We start from the raw sequence: 24,752 nt of genomic DNA on the forward strand, positions 1-24,752 counted from the left end.
TGGAAGGGCCTAAAGGTACAGGTTGTGGAGGCCTAGCAATCTCTGCTTGGGAATCGGATGCCACCTGGGGTTCTAAATCAGCGGTCATCAGGGACTGCGTAGGCGCCTCAATGAAAACCAGAGAACCGGTGACTGGCCTAGCAGAGGCCTTGGAGTCTGGTTTGGGTCTCGGCTGCCTGTCCTTATCTTTGCATTTTTTATGCATTCCGGTCGTCTGTTGCTCCGACGGCATGGTATAATTAAATTTCCTACCAAAATAATGTTGGGCGAAATCAAACGGACATTTAATAGTTAGTTTGTTAAACCTAGCACAAAACCGACAACCTGTGACATCGTGATCTGGGCCTAGGCAAGGAATACAATAAGAATGAAAGTCCTTATGAGGTATTTGCTTCCCACAAGAAATGCAATTGTTAACTTTTTCTGACATCGGACTGAGGCAAGAAAAGGATCCCCAACGGGGTACTTAGCTTTATTGAAGACTTTGGTCTGAAATTCAATTTGAAAATCTCAGGAGTCGGCCGACCGGCACTTACGAACTGCTTCTGCTTCAGGCACCGCGCGGCAAGAAAGACTGAAGAAAATGGCGCTGCATGCCTTTTAGATACCCCTGGCGCACTGATGTCAGGGAAGAAGTGACAGCAACCGACGCCGGACCAAGACTTTGGAACTCTGGCCGACTGCGGGACTGCCTGACGGCAGGATAACCCAAGTGTGATGACTGCAGCAGTGTAACACAATGAACATGTGAGACTTAACAAAGGCAATACTGGTGCTAACTCAATTGCTTTGTTGAAGACATGAGAAACTCACCTTATGCTGCAACACTGTACTCTGCCATCACAGTCTTACATTTACCCCCCACCACTAGCTTTAAACATCCAACACCTTTTATGTCTAAGCCTCTATTCCAAAAGCATTTGCAATAATTGTGAAAAACTGTACATTTCTAGCATACCTGCTCGTACAAATTAGCCAACCAGTTCATGCCTTTCAGCTGATAGCCTTTCAACTTGCCACAAAATATAGTAGGTTGTGGTATGTCTTCACCAGCACAGATGGATGGATTTGCCAGACTGTAGCTCTCTCCAAAGCCCGTCCCAGATTCACTGGCTGCTCTAAGTGCTGCAGATCGACTTTCCTTGGCATCTTCATCAAATGATTTGGTCTGCATTAAAATGGAAAGAAAAGCAATGCATACGAATTAACCAACAGTGCACCTGACTTTGAATAACTAGGAACAAGACAGAAATATGCCAATAAGAGGTATCTTCTAACTGTCTGTAATACTAGATGTCATTATATCTGAAGAGTAAGTAATAAAGCAAAAAGTTCCATAGAGAGTGTCATAGGGTAGGGAAGCTATGAAATCTTTTAATGTACTGCAAACTTCGAATCTTATACTATTCTCAATCATTTGATCTAAAAATGTTTCTATCTTCTGCTGTATAAAGAAGGTTTCCATCCTCTACTGACAATGTGTTTAGTATTTTAACTTGCATTGTTACCTTTTGTTAGTTACTGCCTGTCTTTGCTCTCTATGCCTTGGTTGTGGCTGAAGAGTTTCAACAGACCAGCCCACCTATCAGGTAAAGAAACAGTAAATAAACAATAAATAAGATAGTGTGTTGCATCCTTGCAGGACTGCAGAAAAAAAATACTCCTAGAAAAAGAATCCAGCTTTATAATGGTTATGGAAAAAATATACGTATGGTGATCCTAATATTTGCTTCACAGACTGCTTTAGCAGCAGCTATCCCAGCTGAATAAGCCCTCACTTGTTTGAAATGTTTTTTTTTTTTTACAATAGTCATAACAAAAGCAATACAGTTAACCAATTACTTGAAGCATGTTAGATTAAATACGAGCAAGTCTGGTTTCCTTAGCTTGAAGGAAACGAAGGGTTGCTCTGAGTCCTTAAGTCTTTGGTTCGACCGCATATCTGAGCTGTCTACACATATTCAGCAGTTCGTGGGCTCCTTTAGTGAACCTGAGAGTGTTCGTCAGTGGGTTTTTTTGTGTGTTTGATATTATCCTTGAGAAGAGGGGGTTTAACTTTACTAAATAATTTAAGGAGATTCTTCTTTTTTAGAGGAACTTGTCTACAATCTCCACGAGAACTCTATACAGTCAAACATCTTGAAATTTTCTTCAGCTTCTATTAATACCCACTTTCTCTTCCAGGCTATCTCATGCTTCATCCCCAACATTTATTTCATTTTTTTTTTAAACAACTTTTTTTTCTTCCACCTGTCTTAAATTCACCTTGCATAATTTTTTTTTCATAAAATGTACTTCTGTCATTCTTTTGTGTTTTCCATTATCCATGCCATACCCCTGCATATTTTCTTAACTATTTGTTCCATCTGCACTCTTGAATGTTTTCACAAATATATAACAAACAAATAATTAGGCTAAAATAATATATTCAAGATGTTCTTCATGTTTCACTGTTGCAGTCATCACACTTGGGTTACCCTGCCAGGGGTAGCCCTCAGTCGGCCCAAATACCAGAGGCTTAGTATTTCTGTGTTGGTTGCTGTCACTTCAGGACTTATGTCAAGTCGTCAGAGGTATAAAATCAGGCAGCCAAAGCCATTACATCAGTCTTTCTTGCCGAGGAGCCTGAAGCAGAAGCAGTTCGCACGAGTGCCGGCCGGCCGCTACCCGAGTTTTCATTTCCGAACTGAAGTTGAAGTCTTCTAAGCTAAGTACCCCATTGGGGATCCTTTTTTCTTGCTCTAACCGATGGCAGAAAAAGTTAACAATCGTCTCGCCTTTGGAAAGAAAATACCACACCGAGACTTACATTCTTACTGTGTCACCTGTTTAGGCCCAGACCATGACATCCCTTGCTGTCACGTTTGTGCTTTGTTCAACGCCAGAACTATATGTCATCAGGCCCTTACTGTAGCTACATTTTTTCGCTCTGAGTTCCTTGTATTCCAATATGGCTTCAGTAAGCCATTTGACTACTGATCTTCTGAAAAAAATGTAAGGATAAAGATAGAGACAGACTGCACAGGTCCAAAACTGCCAACAACGCTTCCGTTAAGCTAGTCGCCAGTTCTCCGGTCCTCAGTGAGGTGCTCTCGCAGCCACTGATGCCCGCTTCTGTGGATTCACAGGCCGCTACAGAGACCCTTTCGTAGTCCGATATGCCGCAAGACTCTTCTTCGACTAAGGATCCTGCGGATGTATCTACCTTGGATAGGTCCAGAGCAGCTGAGCAGGCACTGGCTTCCGAGGAATTTCTTCGTACAACCGCTACTCGTCACAAACCGACGACTTCTTTTGCGTCTTCAGTTCTTTCTAAAACTACTGAGTTTTTAAGGCCTAGGGTACGAACTAAGCCTAAAAAAACGATGATCCAAGCTCAGGCACCTGCTTCCATGCCTCAATCTCAGCTATCCCAGCTGAATAAGCCCTCACTTGTTTGAAATGTTTTTTTTTTTTTACAATAGTCATAACAAAAGCAATACAGTTAACCAATTACTTGAAGCATGTTAGATTAAATACGAGCAAGTCTGGTTTCCTTAGCTTGAAGGAAACGAAGGGTTGCTCTGAGTCCTTAAGTCTTTGGTTCGACCGCATATCTGAGCTGTCTACACATATTCAGCAGTTAAATGGGCGTGGGCCTTTAGTGAACCTGAGAGTGTTTTTTGTGTGTTTGATATTATCCTTGAGAAGAGGGGGTTTAACTTTACTAAATAATTTAAGGAGATTCTTCTTTTTAGAGGAACTTGTCTACAATCTCCACGAGAACTCTATACAGTCAAACATCTTGAAATTTTCTTCAGCTTCTATTAATACCACTTTTCTCTCCAGGCTATCTCATGCTTCCTCTATTATACCCCTTTTCCTCAGGCTATCTATGCTCATCCCAACATTTATTTCATTTTTTAAACAACTTTTTTCTTCCACCTGTCTTAAATTCACCTTGCATAATTTTTTTTCATAAAATGTACTTCTGTCATTCTTTTGTGTTTTCCATTATCCATGCCATACCCTGCATATTTTCTTAACTATTTGTTCCATCTGCACTCTTGAATGTTTTCACAAATATATAACAAACAAATAATTAGGCTAAAATAATATATTCAAGATGTTCTTCATGTTTCACTGTTGCAGTCATCACACTTGGGTTACCCTGCCGTAGCCCTCAGTCGGCCCAAATACAGAGGCTTAGTATTTCTGTGTTGGTTGCTGTCACTTTCAGGACTTATGTCAAGTCGTCAGAGTATAAAATCAGGCAGGCAGCCAAGCATGTCAATCTTTCTTGCCGAGGAGCCTGAAGCAAGCAGTTCGCGTAAGCGTGCCGCGCCGGCCGCTACCCGAAGTTTTTTCATTTCTGAAGTTGAGTCTAAGGAGCTAAATTGTGTATCCATGGATCTTTTTCTTGCTCTAACCGATGGCAGAAAAAGTTAACAATCGTCTCGCCTTTGGAAAGAAATACCACACGAGACTTACACATTCTTACTGTGTCACCTGTTTAGGCCCAGACCCATGATCCCTTCCTGTTTGTTGTGTGCTTTTGTTCAACCAGAACTATATGTCATCAGGCCCTTACTGTAGCTACATTTTTTCGCTCTGAGTTCCTTGTATTCCAATATGGCTTCAGTAAGCATTTGACTACTTGTTGATCTTCTGAAAAAATGTAAGGATAAAGATAGAGACAGACTGCACAGGTCCAAACTGCCAACACAACCTTCCGTTAAGCTCGCCAGCCCTCTCAGTGAGGTGCAGTGAGGTGCTCGCCACCCACTGCCGCCGCATGTGGATTTTCAGGCCGCCACAGAACGTTTCAGATCCGATATGCCGCAAGACTCTTCTTCGACTAAGGATCCTGCGGATGTATCTACCTTGGATGGGTCCAGAGCAGCTGAGCAGGCACTGGCTTCCGAGGAATTTCTTCGTACAACCGCTACTCGTCACAAACCGACGACTTCTTTTGCGTCTTCAGTTCTTTCTAAAACTACTGAGTTTTTAAGGCCTAGGGTACGAACTAAGCTTAAAAAACGATGATCCAAGCTCAGGCACCTGCTTCCATGCCTCAATCTCAAATGCTTAAAATGGCGGAAGACCTTATTATGCTTATTAGGGGGAGCGAGGCTACCCCTTCCAAAAGAAAAAAAGACTTGCCCCCAGTAGTTTTATCTCAACAGAAGTCCAATGAATTTGAGGTTTCTGAATATGAAGACATCCAACCTCTCTCTGCTTATGAGGATTCTGATGCAGAGGGATCCATTCCTTCTGCCTCTCCTCCAGAGGATGTTTCATTTGGTGAAACCCTGCATACTTTAAGGAAGCATTTCCAATGGGAATGTCAGGACTACCCTCAGTCAAAAAAATACTCAGGGAATTCTTAGATTTACCACAGCACAGACCTTTAGCCATTCCGCCTGTCCTGGATGTTGTGAATGATGTTTTTATGGAATCCAGTTTGACTCCTGACACCCTTCCTCCTTCTCCCAGGAAGCCTGACAGGTACTAGAGTCCCTGACTCTCACAAATTCCTTTTCAAAAATCCTACTGCTGACCCAGAGGTCATCTCCCAAGGACCTAAAGGAATTCAAATGACCTTAGCTAAGAATCCCACTCCCTCAGACAGGGAGTCCCGAGCTTTAGACAGATGGGGTAAAAAAGTATACACCTCTGCAACTCTTGCTATTAGAGCACTAAATTGCCAGTTCCACATGCTGAAATAGCAGCAGCACACTATGGAACTCCTCAAACAAAAAATATATTCCTTTCCTGCTTGTGCAGAAAATAAAGAATTGCAAGAGCTTATGCATTCTACAAGCCAAGTTACTAAGCACACCTTGCAATGTGGCTTTGATGCCCTAGAAGCATCTTGCAGGGCAGCAGTCACTGGTTCTGTCCTTAGAAGGCATGCTTGGCTTAAGGAGCAGACCTTGCGAGACCATGTCAAATCAAAATTATTGGACGCACCACTGAACAAAGACAATGTGTTTGGCACCAAGGCAGAAGAGGTCTTAAAAAGGTGGAAGAAAAAGCTAAATCTATGCGGACAGTTAAAGGCTTTTTACAGGTCCAGCCTCCGAGGTTCAGTAGGCATTGCCCCTCCAAGCACTGGTCCTTTCCAGCCCCCTCCAGTCCAGCTCAGCCCAGACCCAGGGGAAGCAGACCCCCCCCCCAAGACAGCCATCCCAGGGAATGCAGAGATCAAAGCAATGGAGTTCCTCCTCTTCCAAAACAGGGAGTGCTAAGCCACCCCCTTATGGTAAGAACTCACAATGACTTTACACCTCCACCCCTTACCTCTGCCCACCTGCTTGTGCCCCTAAGAGGAAAACTCTCCTTCCACGCAAACAGCTGGGCCTCTATTACCAGTGACCAAATGGATCCTCAACATAGTGTCCCAGGGATACAAATTTTATTTCCACACTCTGTCAACCCCAAAAGGGTTCCCAGATCTCCCTTCTAACCAGTGGGCAGAGGCCAAAAAGCAAGTCCTTTCCCTGCTCTCCATGAGGGCAATACAGCATGTTCCTACAAACCAAATAAGCAAAGGTTTCGATTTCAGACTCTTCCTAGTACCAAGAAAAGAGGGTACCTGGCGCCCAACCCTCGATCTATCCATTCTAAACACCTTTCTGGCGATAGCAAAATTCAAAATGCTCACCTTCCAGCAGCTTCTTCCTATGCTTTCCAAGGATGCTTGGTTAGCCACCCTAGACCTAAAACAGGCCTACATCCACATCCCAATCAGGGAATCTTGCAGGAAATATCTACTTTTCAGGGCAGGATCTATGCACTTTCAGTTCTCAGCACTTCCCTTTGGCTTATCCACTGCTCCCAGAGTTTTCACAAAATGCTTGGCTCCAGCCATTGCATTCTGCACACAAAGAAATATTCAGATTTACCCTTACTTAGACAATTGCCTGATTCAGACAGACAGTCAGGAAAAGCTGTTAGAGCACTTGACCTTTGTAAAGGGCCTACTGACCTCCCTACTATCAACACAAATAAATCAAAATCAGTCCCCACGCAAAAAAATGCATTCCTGGAAGCAAGCCTGGACAGAGCATCCCAGATGGCATTCCTTACTCCAGAAAAACAAACCTACCTGACAGGCTACTTCTCTCAACTAGCCACCAGAACCCAGTTATCCGCAAGGAAAATCCTGCAAGCTCTAGGGTTCATGGCCTCCTGCATTCTACTCATTCCATATGCCAGACTGCATATGACGAAACTACAATGGTACCTAAAAAGCCTTTGGTGTCAACACTCTCAAGACCTGGAAACTATCATACCTATGATACCCTGTCTAAGGAAAGATTTTTTTTGGTGGGCAGCAGCATGCAACCACAACAAGGGACTTCCATTCGCACAACCCCACGCCACCCAGACCCTCACCACAGACGCATCAGACTATGCCTGGGGTGCACACATGGACGGCAGATGCTTTCAGGGTCATTGGAGCCCAAATCAAATACATCTGCACATCAACCAAAAAGACATGCTAGCTGTTCAGCACTCCCTGACAGCTTTCAGACCCTTACTCTCCTCGGGGCTTCTAGTGATCAAAACAGACACCACCACAGTGATGTGGTATATCAACAAGTAGCGAGGGACTCACTCTTATCCTTTTTGCAGGCTCGCCATGACCATTTGTCAAACGGCCTCAGCCATGCAAATACACCTGCTAGCACAATTCCTGCCAGGCTCCCTAAACTCTCTGGCAGACAACTTAAGCAGAAACCTGCTAGACCACAAAACCTTCAGCCTTGTAACCCAGAAATGGGGCACCCCGAAGGTAAACCTCTGTCTCCCACTCCAATCATCAGCTCAGCAAATTCTGCACCAGGGAACCTCACAGCAAGGCCTGGAAAGTGGATGCTCTATCCTTCCAATGGGTAAGCCCTCAATCTATGCATTTCCCCCTTTACCACTCATCTCAAGGGTACTGCTCAAAATAAGGGAGGAAAAACCAAGGGCAATCTTGACTGCCCCAGACTGGCCATGCCAGCATTGGTATCCACTGCTGCGCAACCTGTCACCCCTGCCATCATGGCACCTACCTCAGATCCCAACTCTCCAGACCCAGAAGAATGGAGAATTCATGCATCCACAATTGCAGACCCTGAACCTGGCAGCCTGGCATATTCCCTGACCTTTTCCCAAGCTGCCAGCCTAAGCAAACAAGTCCTAGATGTTATACATGAGGCCAGATGCCCCAACACTAGGAAATCCTATGCTGAGAAGTGGAAAAGGTTTTGCACCTGGATCCAGACTAAGGGAGCTGAAACAGCACAGCCCTCCCTACCTCTCATCCTGGATTACCTAGCAGACCTATTACACAGGGGCCTATCCTTCTCTTCTATTAAAATTCATGCCTCTGCCATCTCTGCTCATTACAGCACAGAGCCACCTCTCTTCTCACACCCTCTCATCAAACAGTTCCTAAGAGGGGCTAACAACTTAAGGCCACCTAGAAGAGCTCCTACCCCAGCTTGGGACTTAACTTTGTGTTGGAAAAGCTCACCCTACCTCCCTTTGAGCCTGCAGCAGAGTTAAAATTTGTCTCTTGGAAAACAGCCTTGCTTCTGGCCATCACTTCAGCTAGAAGAGTTTCAGAGCTACAAGCACTCATGGCTGTAGAGCCCTTCATCATTTTCCATGCTGACAGGGTCTCCCCCAGGACTAACCCATCCTTCATGCCTAAAGTGGTGTCAAGTGTGGCTCTCAACCAATCCATTCATTTGCCCACCTTTTTTCCTAACCCACAAAACAAGGGTGAAAGGATTCTGCACTCTCTAGATGTGCACAGACAGCTCAGATTTTATCTGGATAGGACTAAATCTTTCAGAAAAACTGACCAATTACTAGTCACCTTCGCAGCAGGGGCAGAGGGCAAGCCCATATCCAAACAATCAATCTCTAAATGGATAGTACACTGCATCCATTTCTGCTACAAACAGCATGGGAAACCGCCCCCAAAGGGGGTCCGGACGCATTCCACCAAGACAACCTCCACCTCTGCAGCTTTTCTCAGAGGGGTACCCACCAGGGACATCCTGGTGGCTGCAACATTGACTTCTGTTCATACCTTCACCAAGCATTACCACCTGCCTATCTTCTCCAAATCCAGGGCAGGCTTTTCCACTGCACTCTTGCAGGGCATCCAAGCCAGTCCCCAGTCTTCTTGACTGCCTCCACCCTTTTCAGCAGCTTTGGGAATCAACCCAAGTGTGATGACTGCAACAGTGAAACATGAAGAAAGTACAGTTTTGTACCTACCATAAATGTAGATGTTCGCGTGCTAATACAGCTGCAGTCATAACAGATGGGTTTTCCTGCCGTCAGGCGGGTCCTCGGTCGGCCGAATTCCAAAGTCTAGGTCCAGCGTCGGTTGTCGTCGCTTCCTCCCTGACGTCAGTGCGGCAGGGGTATAAAAGATCCAGCCGACGCCATTTTCTTCAGTTTTTCTTGCCCCAGATGTCAGGTGCCCCAGAAGGAAGGCAATACATAAAATTATGTAATAATGCAATGCAATATAATCAGACAACAGTAGTTGCAAGCAAATACACCATAAAAGAATACCCTAATCAGGTTGTATGAGGAGGTGTTAGCCGTTAGGCCTGCCCCAAGAGGGGAAGGAGGGAGGGAAACCTGGACTCCAGCTGTATTAGCAGTCGAACATCTACATTTATGGTAGGTACAAAACTGTACTATGTTCATCGTGCATACAGCTGCAGTCATAACAGATGGGTAGAATCCCAAAGCTAAAAAGGGGGTGGTAGGCACTAGGTGGAACTAGGAGGAGCCAGGATGCCCTGCAAGACTGCAGTGGCATAGCCTGCTCTAGATTTGGAGTATAATGGTAGGTGATAGTGCTTGGAGAAGGTATGTATGGAACTCCAAGTGGCTGCTTCCAAAATATCTTTGGTAGGAACCCCCCTGAGGAAAGCTGCAGAGGTAGCTGTGGCCCTTGTGGAATGAGATCTGATGCCTGCAGGTACAAATTTACCATGAAAAGAGTAACAAAAGCGTATGCAGTGGGCTATCCACTTTGAGATTGTCTGTTTGGAGATAGGCTTCCCTTGAGCTCCTGCAGCATAGGACACAAAGAATTGCTCTTATTTTCTGAAAGGCTTTGTTCTGTCCAAATAATAACGCAGCTGTCTGTGGATGTCCAAGAAATGTAGTAGTCCTTCCGCTTTGTTTTGAGGATTAGGGTAAAAGGTAGGTAAGTGGATAGCCTGATTCAAGGCTACCCTGGATACTACCTTTGGCATAAAGGACGGATTGGTTCGTAAGGTAACTCTGTCCTGATGGAAAATGATAAAAGGCTGCACAGCCATGAGGGCTTGTAGTTCCGAAACCCTGCAAGCTGAAGTGATTGCCAGGAGGAAGGCTGTTTTCCAAGACAAGTATTGCAGTTCTGTTGAAGCAGCTGGCTCAAAAGGAGGCAAGGTCATTTTTTCATTTATGAAACTGAGGTCCCAAGCAGGTACTGGTTGTTTCCTTGGGGGTTTTATATTCTTAGCCCCTCTGAGGAACTGTCTTAAGAGGGAGTGAGAGAATAAAGGAGGATCGGTGTTGTATTCTGCAGAAATGGCTGAGGCATGGATTTTGATGGAGGAGAATGAAAGTCCATTGCTTAGCATATCAGCTAGGTACTGTAATATTTGAGGTAAATTCAGTATTCCAGGATTCTGACCCTTTCTCTCATTCCAGGCACAAAACCGTTTCCATTTTGCAGAGTAGGCTTTTACTGTAGAAGGTCTTCTGGCCTCCAAAATGACATCCTGCACCTCCTTGGAGAGTAGGGCCTGTTGTGAATTTAAGGAATCTTCCATGTGGCTAGATTGAGTGTTTTCAGCTGACTGTGAAGAGTTTTGAAGTTGTGCTGAGTCAGTAGAAGAGGCATTAGAGGCAGGATCCATGGTGGGGAATGTGTCAGGCTTTTCAGGAGTGGGTACCAGTGTTGTCTTGGCCAGTCTGGAACAATGAGAATCATCTTTGGTCTGTCTGCTCTGGTTTTTAATAGAACTTTGGGCAGCAGAGGAAGAGGTGGAAAGGCATAAACTGTCATTGTTGCCCAACTGAAGGAGAGCGTCCACTTTCCAGGCCTGTGGATGAAAGGTCCTTGAGCAGAATTTTGCCAATTGGTGATTTCTGTGGGAGGCAAAGAGATCTATGTCTGGCCTTCCCCATGCTTGAGTTATCTTTGTGAAAACTTGAGGATGCAACTTCCATTCATGTGGATCTGTCATATTTCTGCTTAGGTTGTCTGCCAGTGTGTTTTCCTTGCCTGGCAGGTACTGTACTTGAAGTTCGATTTGTAATTCCAGAGCCATGTTCCAAAGAGACATGGCTTGCCTGCATAGGGGGTATGAATGGGTACCTCCCTGTTTGTTTATGTACCACATTACTGTGGTGTTGTCCGTCCTTATCAATAGCTGGCCTGGATGCAGTAGGTCTTTGAAAGCTATAATAGCATTTATTACTGCTAGCATTTCCTTCTGATTGATGTGAAGGTGCTTTTCTTTTTGGGACCATTTGCCCTGAATGCACCGATCTGTCATGTGCGCCCCCCAGGCGTAGTCCGAGGCGTCTGTTGTGATGATTTGATTTGCTTGAGGCTTGCAGAATGGGAGACCTATGTTTCTTTGGCATGCTTGAGCCCACCACAGAAATTCCTTTTGAAGACATGGAATTAGTGGTATTATTGTTTCCAAACTGTGGCTGTGTTGAGACCATAGGTTTTTTAGGTACCATTGAAGTTTCCTCATATGCAGCTTTGCATATGGGATTAGTAAGATGCAAGATGCCATGAATCCCAGAGCCTGCAGGATTTTCCTTGCAGTCAGCCTTGTGAAAGTTGCCAGTTTTCTGAAGTATTGAGTTAGTTGCCCTTGTTTCTCTGGCGTGAGGTAGGCCATCTGGGTATTTGTATCCAAGCTGGCACCCAGGAAAAAAAGAAGTTATGTACTCACCATAACGTTCCATCTGAGTAGATACTTCATTTGTCTGCAACCTGTGGGTGTCGGATCCGACCTCGGATTCGATCCGGCAGCTTTCCAAGCTCCAAGATCTGAGCTCCTAGCTCCTCCCCCCTACCCATAATCCCCTACTACCAACCACATTACCTCAGATTGTTTTTTTTGCCACACCAACTTGAGACAGAAACCAACTCCGAGTGATCAGAAAATTCCCAACAGGTTCGGGGGATGGCAGGGGGGGTCGGTTGCAGACAAATGAAGTATCTACTCAGATGGAACGTTATGGTGAGTACATAACTTCTTTATCTGAAGTAGTTACTTCATTTGATCTGCAACCTGTGGGACAGAGTCCCCAGCTAACCTACAAGAACCTGGGTGGTCCTTACGGAAGGATATTCCAAAGCACCGCAGAGCCAAAAGACGCCCTACTCCTGGAAATCATATCCAGCTTGTAATGAGAAATGAACATATGAGAGGAGGACCAGGTAGCTGCTGAACATATATTGTCTACTGGAACCCTAGACCAAAAGGCTGTTGAGGTAGCTACAGATCTTGTGGAATGAGCACGGATGCCAACCGGAGCTGGCTTGCCAGACGAAGTGTATCCCTGCATAATGCACTGACAGATCCAATTTGCTACAGTCACTTTAGCAATTGCCTTGCCCATGGCTGACTTTGCATAAGAAACAAACAACTGGTCCGACTTGCGAAACTCTCTAGTCCTGTGTAAAAAACGCAGTTGTCTGTGTACATCCAATTTGTGCAACGTGTATTCACCTTTGTTGTGAAAATTTGGGAAAAATACAGGAAGATTTATTGACTGATTAATATTTGATTCTGTAGCCACCTTAGGCAAGAAAGACGGATTAGTCCTGAGGGACACTCTATCCTTGTGAAAGATAAGGTATGGAGGTTTGATACACAGAGCTTGCAATTCTGAAACCCTCTTGGCTGAAGTAATAGCCACCAAGAAAGCCGTTTTCCAAGATAAGAACTTCAACGGAACCGAGGCCGCAGGCTCGAAAGGTGGTCATGTCAAGGCGTGCAAGACCAGAGTGAGATCCCACGGGGGAACCACAGTCTTTACAGGTGGTTTAAAAAAAAAAAACGCCTCTTAAGAAGGTTTTGCACAACTTTGTAGATGCTAAGGAGCCTATGCCGTCCCCCACATGAAAATGGGAGATGGTCGCCAGCTGCACCTTAACCGTGGAGGCACTTGCTCCCTGCTTAAAAAGCAGGGAAAGGAAGTCCAGAATAGTCGGAATAGGGACAGTAAATGGGTCCAAGTCTTTGTCTTTGGCCCAGATGGAGAAACGTTTCCATTTACTGTTGTAAAGTTTTTTGGTAGACGATTTATGAGCCGCCATCAGAATGGCCTTAACGGGGGATGAGATACTGGGAGTCCTAGCCATTAATGGAACTGGATCAACCAAGCAGCAAGTTTGAGATTGACCAGGTTTGGGGTAGGGCATCCCGCTGGATGCGAGATTAGGTCTGGACTGGGATCCAGAATCCGTGGAGGAGTCATACTGTGAGACCACAGAAAGGGGAACCAGATCTGTCGAGGCCAGAATGGGGCTATGAGGATAACTCTGCTCCCCAACCAACAGGCTTTCTGGATGAATTTCATCATGAGTGGGAGGGGGGAATAAGCATAAAGGAGTCCGGGGGCCAAGCATGGACTAGAGCGTCTCTGGGGGTCTCCCCTCTGGGGGGAACTATCACGAAGTACTCGCTACATTTTGTGTTTAAAGGAGAAGCGAAAAGATCGCAGCGAGGCTGACCCCATTTGTGGAAGATCTGCTTCGCAACAGACGGATTCAGAGACCACTTGTATGGAGTGAGGAGCAACCGACTTAGCTTGTCCGCTAATATGTTGGACCGTCCCGGAATGTGCGTTGCTATCAGAAAGCGGTTGGTGGAAATCGCCCATTCCCACACTCTCATGGCTTCTCGACACTGGGGATAAGATCTGGTCCCTCCTTGTTTGTTTATATACCAGACTACTGACATGTTGTCCGTCTGGATTGCAATAGTCCCCAGGGGAAGAAGGTCGTGGAGAGCTTGCAACGCCAAAAGCACCGCCATCATCTCTAGGACATTGATATGCAATGCGGTCTCTAGGGAAGTCCACATGCCTTGAACGGATCTGCCTGAACAATGCCCCCCCCACCCGAGGCGAGAAGCATCCATGGTCAACGTGGCTTCAACCGGGGGGATCACAAAGGGCCTCCCTTCTCTGAGTTCCTGCGCATGCAACCACCACAGAAGGGAGAACCTGCACACCCTGCTCAGGGGTATTGGCGTGCTTAACGGGTGGATCGACAGGGACCATTGGACTTGAAGGGTCCATTGTAATATGCACATTCGCAGACGGACATGAAGAGAGAGACCGATCGCTGCTGACATAGACCCCAGTGCCCTCAGGACTAACTCCGCCAGAGGAGCAGGGCTCTGAAGAAGGGCTAACACCTGATACGACAAGCTGTTCAGCCTGACTGACGTTAGAACAACTCGGGAGATTCGTGTATCTAACCTGGCCCCTATGAATTCTAGGGCTTGAGTGGGGCACAGGCAGGATTTCTGCTCGTTCACTGAGATGCCTAGGTTGTGGGCCAGAGACAGAGCATAATCTCTCGCCACACAGAGCTGATGCCTGTTGGTCACGGTGAGGAGCCAGTCGTCTAGGTAGGGGAAGACCTGAATGCACTGAAGTCTCAGGTGGGCTGCAACCACTGCCATGACCTTGGTGAACACTCTGGGGGCTGAGGAGAGGCCGAATGGAAGAACCCTGAATTGATAATGACTGGCTCCGAGCCGGAAGCGGAGAAACCTCATGGATCGTCTGTCCATCAAGATGTGGTAATACGCATCCTTGAGGTCTAATGAGTACATCCAGTCGTTCTCCCCCAGAAGGGGGAGAATTGATTGGAGAGTGACCATCCGGAACTTTTCCTTGGGTATGAACAGGTTCAGAGCAGAAAGGTCTAAGATGGGTCTGAGGTCCCCCGTTTTCTTTGGCACCAAAAAGAATCTGGAGTAATAACCCAATCCGGACTGATCTGGGGGGACGGGCTGGATGGCTCTTTTTCTTAGCAGCTTTGAAATCTCCAAAGCCGCTGCCTCCCTCTGATCCGGTGGGACATCGGGGAGATGTCTGGGTTTGGGGGGTAGGTTTATGAATGGAATGGAGTATCCTCTGGATATGATCCGGAGCACCCATCGATCTGTTGTAAGGGACTCCCAGTTTGACAGGTGCTCCGACAACCGCCCCCCCCGGCTGCCTCCAGAGAGGGACAGTCGGGCAAGCCCTCAGGGCTGTTGCGTGGGTCTGTCCGAGAAAGGTTCTCTAGACCCGAAGTTACGCGGCTCCCCTCTGCCTCTGGGCCGGCGTCCACCTTGTCCTCCTCTGCCTCTAGAGGACGAGTGGTCCGCAGCAGGATGGGATTGCTGAGACTTACGGAACCACAGCTTCTTTTGTCCCCTCTGATTCCTGGAGAAGGATCTTTGGGGATTAGAGAAGCGGACTCCGACGGCAGACAGCGTCTTCCCGTCCTTTTCGCTTTGGACCAGCATGTCGCGAATAGTTTTGCCAAACAAGGCAGAACCGTCAAAAGGGGCGTTTGCGAAGGACGCCTTGAAGGTATCCGTGAAGTCGCAAAGACGGAGCCAGGAGAGACGTCGCAAGACGACCCCGGCTCCGATAGCTCTAGTGGCTCCCTCCGTTGCATGAGAGAGAAGCCGCATAGATGTATTGGAGATGGATTTTAGGGTGGCCATTCGAGTCTCAAAAACCTTCTTGTCTGGGACCGACATGGACTCCGGGGGGGGGCTGCAGTGTATTCCTTAATCAAGTCTCGCTGTAGCCTAATGGTATGTGCCATATACTTCAGCGCCCTTATGGAAAAGGTCGCTGAAGCAAACATCCGGTCAAGCGCTCGAGATTCCTTATCCGGCGGGTGAACCGAAGAACTCTCCTGCGTGAGTTCTTTCTTGGTGGCCGCCTCCACCAACATGGCATCAATGAGGGTTCCTTTGGCCCAAGACAGTCTATCTGTGGGGGGGCTGAGGACTTTATCGGGGCGCCTAGGGATTGGCTCCACGGTGTCGGGCTCCTTCCGCGCCCTGGTGGTAATTAAGTCCACCAGGGGGTCGGCCGGAGGGGACACCCAGGAGGTAGTGGGCCTGCCTCAAAGGCCTCCAGGAACACGGACTCATCAAGGGAGGGCTTTTGGGCTGACCACCCCCCTCTGATATGCAACATTTCCATGATGTCTCCAAAGGAGACATCTTCACGGGGTGACCTTGGGGAACCCTCCGTATCATCTAAGTCAGTGTCTGTGGTAACGGACTCGGGGGAGTCCAGGTGCCTCCTTTTGCACCGATGTTTCCAAGGGACCTCCTCGGTGGGGCTGTCCGAAAAGGGCTCGTCCATGGGTTGTTGTTCCTCCGCGGGAACTAGCTGGAGGGCTTGGGCAGGCTGTCCCGATGGACGGACGATGGAAGACAGACCCTCATACAGTGGGGGTACGGGTGGATCTGAAGCCCGGGTCGGGGATCTGGAGGACCTCGACAGTACCCTCTCCACTACCTCAAAAGCCGAAGGAGAGACACTCTCGCCAGCCTCTGAGTGCAATCTCCTCGGATCCGAGGAAGGGATCGGGGTCAGAGCAATGCAGTCGGTGCCGAGGCAGAGGTGTGCTCCGATGCCAACAGTGCCGAAGACACAGCAACTCCCTCGGATCCGACGCTCAGCCCTCGGCCCCGAGAGCTCGGGTCCGACAAGCTCGAAGGTATAGTTCGCGTCGAAGAGACCACCGCTATCGGCGCCGACAATTCCCCGGGTCCGAATGGGCCTGAATTCGATGACTCCGAGACCCGAAAATGAGTCGGAGAAGGAGTGATCGGGGAAAATATGGGGGCCACACTCCCCCCCAGAGGGCCAAAGCCCATCTGCATTTGGGTCTGCAAGAACTGACGCATCATCCGATCCATATTCGCTTCGGAGATGCTTCGGGTCGACCTGGACGAAGTAGTAGAGGCGGGCCGGGAGGGCCGCCTCGAAGATCTCGAGGGAGACCTGTCCTCCTCCTTCGGCTCCGGCGAGAAACAGGGCACGGCCGAGGAGGGATCTGGAGACCCTCGAGGGAGACTTGAGCACTTTCACTAGTGGAGCCGAAGGATGAGGTTCGGCCCGCCTTTTGTGGGACTTATGTCCTTCCTTATCCTTGTGCCTCTTCTCTCTAAGGGTAGAGGTACTAGTTTCCCCAGAGCTCAAACCCGAAGTGGGAGGTTGAGTCCCGGGTAGAGCTAAGGTGACAGACGGCGCCGAAGCAGCTGGAGCCCGAACGGGAGAGGAAGAAGAAGCCGACTCCTGGGGGAGCTTTCCCACCAGGATCAGCTTGATCTTCCTATCCCGAAGTGCCAGGGGGCTAAAGGCCGCGCAGATCTGGCAGGCCTCTGACAAATGGGCTGCCCCCAGGCACAAAACGCACTGAGTGTGGCCATCAGCTGGGGAAAGCTTGTGGCCACACTCAGTACATTTAGAAAAAACGGCCTTGGGCCCTTCAGACATTACTCACACACACACCCAAACACTAGGAGGGAGAGGGGGAGTGAAGGTAAGCTAGCGAATAAAATTAACAAAAGGGACCAAAAACTTGCACTAGGAGCAGAAAAAGGGGCTAGCACACACACAACGACAACTTTGGTTGAAAAAAGGTGGTTTAAAACCAGCAATGATCTAACCCAGCCAGGAGCTCTTCACAGGGAAGCTTCTTCAGCCGCGGCAAAAAATGATCTGAGGTAATGTGGTTGGTAGTAGGGGATTATGGGTAGGGGGAGGAGCTAGGAGCTCAGATCTTGGAGCTTGGAAAGCTGCCGGATCGGATCCGAGGTCGGATCCGACACCCACAGGTTGCAGATCAAATGAATTAACTACTTCAGATTTATTGTTTGAGAGGGTATTAGCCTTGATTTCTTTTTGTTGACTGTGTATCCCAGAGAGTTCAACAGCATTATTACAAACGCCAGATGTTTCATAAGTATGTGCTTACTGTCCGCTTGGATCAGGCAGTCATCCAGATATGGGTATATTTGTATCCCTTGAAGTCTGCAGTAGGCGATTACTGATGCCAGGCATTTCGTGAACATTCTGGGCGCAGTAGATAAGCCAAAGGGCAATGCAGAGAATTGATAATGGGTTGAACCTGCAAGAAATCTGAGGTATCTTCTGCAATCTTGTCTGATTGGGACATGCAGGTATGCCTCCTTGAGGTCCAATGTTACCAGCCAAGACTCCTTGCCCAGCATGGGAAGAAGCTGCTGTAATGTGAGCATCTTGAATTTTGGCACGAGTAAAAATGTGTTTAGGATGGATAGGTCCAAAATAGGTCTCCAATCTTTTCCCTTCCTTGGTACCAAGAATAGTCTGGAATAAAAACCTTGACCCTGTTCTTGTACAGGTACCTCTTGAATAGCTTTCATGTCCATGAGATCTGAAATTTGTTTTTGTGCCTCTGCCCTTTGATTGTGTGGCAGGTTTGGCATGCCTCTCATTTTTGGAAAGGTGTGAAAGTGAAATCTGTAGCCTCTGTCTATAATGTCCAGGATCCATTTGTCTTTTGTGACAATATGCCAATTTTTCAAAAATAATGCCAGTTTTCCGCCTAAAGGTGCTGCCATTTGAGCCTTGCTTGGCATGCAAAGGGGAAAGTCATTGGTTCTGCTTTCTGAATGGCTGTGAACTATCCTCACCACCTCTTTGTGTGGGTGCTTGCCATTGTCTGCCTCTGAATGATCCTTGAGATTGCCCTCTGCCCCTCGGGTGCCTGTATCTACCTCTTTCGGGTCTGTCCGTGGCTGGAAAGGACCAATTTTTGGAAGGCCAATTTCTACTGAAACGTGGAGGTTGTACCTGTAGAAAATCTTTCACTGTTTGCATTGATTTAGCCTTTTCCTCCATTTTTTTTAATACCTCCTCAGCTTTAACACCAAACAATCCATCTTTTTGCAGAGGGGCATCTAGTAATTTAGCTTTGATATGATCTGGTAAGGTTTGCTCTTTGAGCCAGGCATGTCTACGTATGACTGATCCTGTAACAGCAGCTCTACATGAGGCCTCTAAAGTATCAAAACCACATTGCAAGGTGTGTTTACCCACTTGTTCTGCACTATGTATCAAATCCTGCAACGCCTTCAAGTCTGGTTGTTCAGGTTGCGACATTTTATTTCTCAACTGTGATAACAGAAATTGTTGGTACTTTAACATATGGAACTGACAGTTTAATGCCCTCATGGTTAAGGTGGCCGAGGTGTATACCTTTTTCCCCCACCTCTCTAAAGCTCTGGAATCTCTCTCTGAAGGTAATGGATTTTTAGCAGTGGAGGCCTTAATTCCCTTGGGACCCTGTGATATAGTTTCTGGGTCAGCCGCATGGCTTTTGTATAGGAATTGGTGTGAGTCAGGAACCCAGTAATACCCGTCAGGCTTGACTGGAGCCGGAGGTAAAGAATCTGGGTTAAGGCAGGCCTCCGAATACACGTCATCTAGAATGTCTAAGACAGGAGGTATAGCCAGAGGCCTGTGCTGAGGGAGCAAGAGGAAATCCCTAAGCCTTTTCTTGGAGTCTGAGTACTCTTGGCCTTCCCAGTGGAAGTGTTCCCTCAAGGTATGTAAGGTTTCCCCAAAACAGTAATCCTCAGGGGGGGGAGACAGAGGGAATGGACTCCTCTGCATCAGAATCTTCAAAAGGGGAGTAAGAATGTTCCTGGTCTTCAGAATGTTCTGAAATAATGGAGGCCTGGTCCGAGGAGGATTCTTCCTCCACTCTGGGTCTTTTGTCCGGGGGGGTTGAGAATCCCTAATAAGAGTAATCAAATCCTCAGCCATTTTGAGCATCTGCTTTTTAGGCATGGGGCCTTGAGAAGGGCCCTGTGGAGCTTGTCTTTTAGTATGCATGGCTGATTTAGACTTAGTGAAAGCCTTGATGGAAAAAGAAGAGGAAGGCCTGTAGACACCTTGAGAGGTGGCAGGTCTATCTAAACTCTGAGTTTCACCGCCAATAGTGGCTTCGGTATCTGTAGTCGGGGTATGGGCCGAAGAGCCTGCGACCTCGGGCATAGAAGACACCGCCAATGAAGTGTCGTCGGTAGGCACCTCACTGAGAACTGGACCACCTGTAGTCGGCTTTGGCGTGGTGTCAGTAGAAGTCGCGGACCTCATATGTCGGTCCTTATCTTTGCGTGTTTTACTCAGAACTGGAGTCAGAGTATCCGATGACATAATGTAATTAAATTTTTTGCCAAAATAGTGTTGGGCGAACTCCGCCTGACGCTTAATAGTGGATCTGTTAAATGTAGCACAAAAACGACAGGCTGAGACGTCGTGGTCTGGGCCTAGGCAAGGAATGCAGAGGGAATGAAAATCCTTATGCGGTATTTGCTTCCCACAAGAAATGCAATTATTAACTTTGTCTGACATCGGTCTGAGGCAAGAAAAGTTTCCCCAACGGGGTACTTAGCTTTCAGGAAGACTTCGGTTGAAAAATATTCGTAATCTCAGGAGCTGGCCGACCGGCACTTGCGAACTGCTTCTGCTTCGGGCACCGCGCGGCAAGAAAGACTGGAGAAAATGGCGTCGGCTGGATCTTTTATAACCCTGCCGCACTGACGTCAGGGAGGAAGCGACGACAACCGACGCCGAACCTAGACTTTGGAATTCGGCCAACCAAGGACCCGCCTGACGGCAGGAAAACCCATCTGTTATGACTGCAGCTGTATGCACGATGAACATCATAGTACAGTTGTGTACACTTACCATAAATGTAGACGTTCAAGTGTATTCACTGTTGCAGTCCTGGTTTCCCACCCTCCATCCCCCTTGTCTCTCTCGCTTTTCCTCTCTCCTTACAGGGAATTTTTTGGTATTTACTTTCTAGTGGTGGCATTCTTCAACCATAACCTAGCTCTCTATTTGGGGGTCTCCTGACAGTTAAAGCAAGAAAAACTGATGTAATGGTGTTGGCTGCCTGATTTTATACCTCTGACGACCTGATGTCAGTCTTGGAGTGACAACAACTGACGCAGAAATACTAAGCCTCTGGTATTCAGACCGACTGAGGGCTACCCCTGGAAGGATAACCCAAGCGTGATGATTGCAACAGTGAATACACAACATCTAAATTTATGGTAAGTGTACACAACTGTACGTTTTTATTGGTTGTGTCAACAGTTAAGATATAAAAATACAAAACACATTTTAATATGCTTAAAATACTTAAATTATCAGTAAAACACCATATGCTGCCCAGTTAAAGAAACTCCAGCTCTACTCAGTGGCATACCGCCTGTTCAGAGGCGATCTGTGCCTGACGTATAAAGCCATGTCCAACCCGGAATTAATGGACATGCTGCACCTCAGAAAATCCAAATCCCATCGAGCTACTCGCTCAAGAGACTTGAACCTCAGCACTGAAATAAATAGGACATGCTGGAGGGACAGATTCATAACCCAGAGGCTCCCTTCACTCTGGAATAAAATCCCAGTCCAGGTTAGGCAGAGTCCCTCATTGACTCTCTTCGAGAGGAATCTTGATGAGTGGATGGGAGATTGTAGGTTTACCCCGGGTATCACTTCTGTGTCACTGTTAGACAGAAGCACAGTATACTAACCTCGAAAAAGGGCATAGCAAAATAAATTTAAAATGGGTGGCGAAAGCCAAACACATTCCGGCTAGGCTTATAAATGCCCTAGGGCAGATAGCCTAGTATGAACCTATGAACCTATTACTGCTAGACATACTATCAGATGTACCAAGTCCTGCTTTTAGTTTCTCATTGCATTTCTGGTCTCTCTACCAGGTTAAGCATGGATCCTTATGTAAAGGAAAATTTTAGGTAAATTATAGGCTCCACCAAAATAACTTAAACTGCCAAAAAAAATTAATTAAACAAACACTTTTTGTAAAGGAAACTTTAAAAGTTCTCCATAGGTTAACAATTTATTTTACTTTATTAAACACATTTTGCCACTCTCTTATGTTTCTCTTTTTTGATATACAATATCTAGTTACTTTTGATATTCACTTCATTAAAATATAAGTATCTGTCTTTACTTCTCCAAAACCCTTACTTTTACTTCTGCTGCATTTCAGTTCCACTTCATTCCTATTCTCTTCCACTTACAAATTATTTCCCTGCTCAACCATTATTTGTACCGCTAAAGTCATTATCAACTGAATTTACCATCACAAATGGCATCTTCTCTGTCTGCATTAATTCCCATCTCCACCTTCTAAAAATGTGTCTCACTTTTGTACACAATAGCACTCATTAATAAACAAAAAAGAAGTTATGTACTTACCATAACGTTCCATATGCATTGTCCATCTCGTCCTTTATTCTCACTGATGAGTCAGATCCAATCCATCAGATCCGTCTAAACCATTTTCCAAGTTCAAGGGCCTCCCTCTTTACCCATAATGCAACCCCCTAGCTTTTTCAGATCTTGTTTGCCCCCAATAGTTTTAAAGAGAAATTATGCATATGTAAATATATATGTACATACATATATGTATATATGCATCTATCAGCCAACAAATTTAGAAAACTATGATTTTTGAGGCTATAAGGCCCTGTAGTATCGAATTTGTACTACTTGGTCTCCCAGGAGTATAGAAGGAGGTATGGAGGGAGGGTTGTGAGAATAAAGGACGAGCTGGACAACACACATACAGAACGTTGTGGTAAGTACGTAACTTCTTTATGTGATGTTGTTAATTTCACCTTTATTCTCACTGATGGGACTGCGTCCCAACCAACTTGACTCTTGGGTGGCTCATGGGAGAATATTCCTCAGAACCGAAAGAGGCTATACTCCTAGAGACCAAATCGACTTTGTAATGAGTAATAAAGGTATGAGGTTTTGCCCAAGTTGCTGCTGCACAGTTGTTATCCAATGACAATCTAGCTTGAAAAGCTGCAGACGTGGCTACAGATCTTGTGGAATGAGCTTTAACAGAATTTGGAAGGCATCTATTCTTTGAATTATAAATGTAGGATATACATAATGTAAACCATTTAGATAAGGTAACTTTTGTGACTGGTCGACCTTTTTTAATATCAGAATAAGAGATGAAGAGCTGATCTGATTGTCTAATTTCAGAAGTTTTATTTAAGTAGAAACGTTAACTGTCTATGAACATCTAGGAGACGCAGTGAATATTCTCTTTTATTTTGTTAGGGAAGAAAACTGGCAGCTCTACAAATTGGTTGAAGTTACTTTCCGACACAAACTTCGGCAGAAATGAGGGGTTAGTGCGTACAGAGACTCTGTCCTTATGAAAAATTAGGTATGGGGGCTTGGTAGACAAAGTCTGTAACTCAAACTCTTCTGGCTGAAGTAATAGCCACTAAAAAGAGTGTTTTCCAGGAGAGGTATTTCAACACACATGTAATCGATGATTCAAAGGGGGGACAGATGATGTTAGATAAGATGAAACTGAGATCCCTGGGGGGGGTTGGATTTTTATATGGGAGTCTTATCACAGTAGTCCCTTTCAAAAAAGCTTTACAAAGTCTGTGTGACATGACTCCACAACTATTTTCTCCTATATGGAAACTGGAAATTCCTGCCAACTGAACTCTAATAGTTGCTGCAGCAACTCCTTCAGTGAAAACTCTAAAATAGAATGCATGGGCACAGAAAAAAGGTCTATCTGATTATCGCTGGCCCATGTAACAAATCTCTTACATTTACTTCTGTACAATTTTTGTGTAGATATTTTATGGGAAGATAACAAAATATCTTTGACTGGACAGGAAAGGGACTGAAACCTGGCGATCAGGGGAACTGCAGCAGACAAGCTGTCAATTTGAGATTGTCCCAGCTGGGATGAGCCATTCCTGATGGGTGAGTCAGAAGGTCTGGAGCCTGGTCCAGAATCCATGGTTCACCCCGAAGATAAGGCTGAAGAAAGGGGAACCAGATTTGACAAGGCCAGTAGGGGGCAATTAGAATTATTGTTGTCTCCAACAAACTTGCTTTCTGCAAAAACTTGGGAATTAGAGAGATTGGAGGAAAAGCATAAAGAAGTCCCAGAGGCCAATCATGAACAAGTGCATCCTTTGGTGACTCCCCTGCAGGGGGGATCAGGGCAAAGTAGTTGCTGCATTTGGCATTGGTTGGTGATGCAAAGAGATTGCAGCAAGGCTGGCCCCATTTCTGGAAGATCCCTTCCGTAACTTTCTGGCTGAGGGACCACTTGTGGAAATAAAATGGCTCTGCTCAATTTGTCCACAATCACATTGGATTTCCCCAGAATGTGTGCTGCTATCAGAAAATGGTTGGAGGCAGTAGCCCAATGTCAGACCTTTATGGCTTCTCGACAAAGGGGGGTAAGATCTGGTTCCCTCCTTCTTGTTTATGTACCAGACTACGGACATGTTTTCTGACTGGATGCTATTGTTTCTAGAGGGAGACTATACTGAAATGGTTGCAATGCTAAAAGCACCGCCCTCATCTCCAGGTTGTTTAAGTGCAAATGAGCCTCGTGTTCCTGCCAGATGCCTTGACTGTCTTCCCTAGATAATCCCACCCAACCTTATCTGGGAAGCATCCATAGTCACTGTGGCCTAGGGTTGAGAGGGGTTAAATTGATGGCCTTGAGATTCTAATGGAGAGTGAATCCACCATTGGAGATCCTTTTGCAGGTGTTGGTTATCATAATTTTGTGTGACACTGGAAATTCCAAGACTGACCATTGTGTGGAAAGTAACCAT

General features: G+C 46.3%; 1 protein-coding gene across 1 annotated transcript in view; it reads right to left on the minus strand.

Annotated features, from left to right (window-relative positions):
* The window catches only part of INO80 (INO80 complex ATPase subunit), a 2,478,170-nt gene that overhangs the window by 1,191,355 nt on the left and 1,262,063 nt on the right, over positions 1-24,752 (minus strand). The window contains exon 14 of the mRNA XM_044074204.1: positions 959-1,168. Coding sequence (XP_043930139.1) covers positions 959-1,168 — 210 coding nt within the window. The remainder of the gene's footprint in view (positions 1-958; positions 1,169-24,752) is intronic.

This window comes from Protopterus annectens, chromosome 6.part0 (assembly GCF_019279795.1).
Source record: "Protopterus annectens isolate FY-2018-M chromosome 6.part0, PAN1.0, whole genome shotgun sequence".
Lineage (NCBI taxonomy): Eukaryota > Metazoa > Chordata > Ceratodontiformes > Protopteridae > Protopterus > Protopterus annectens.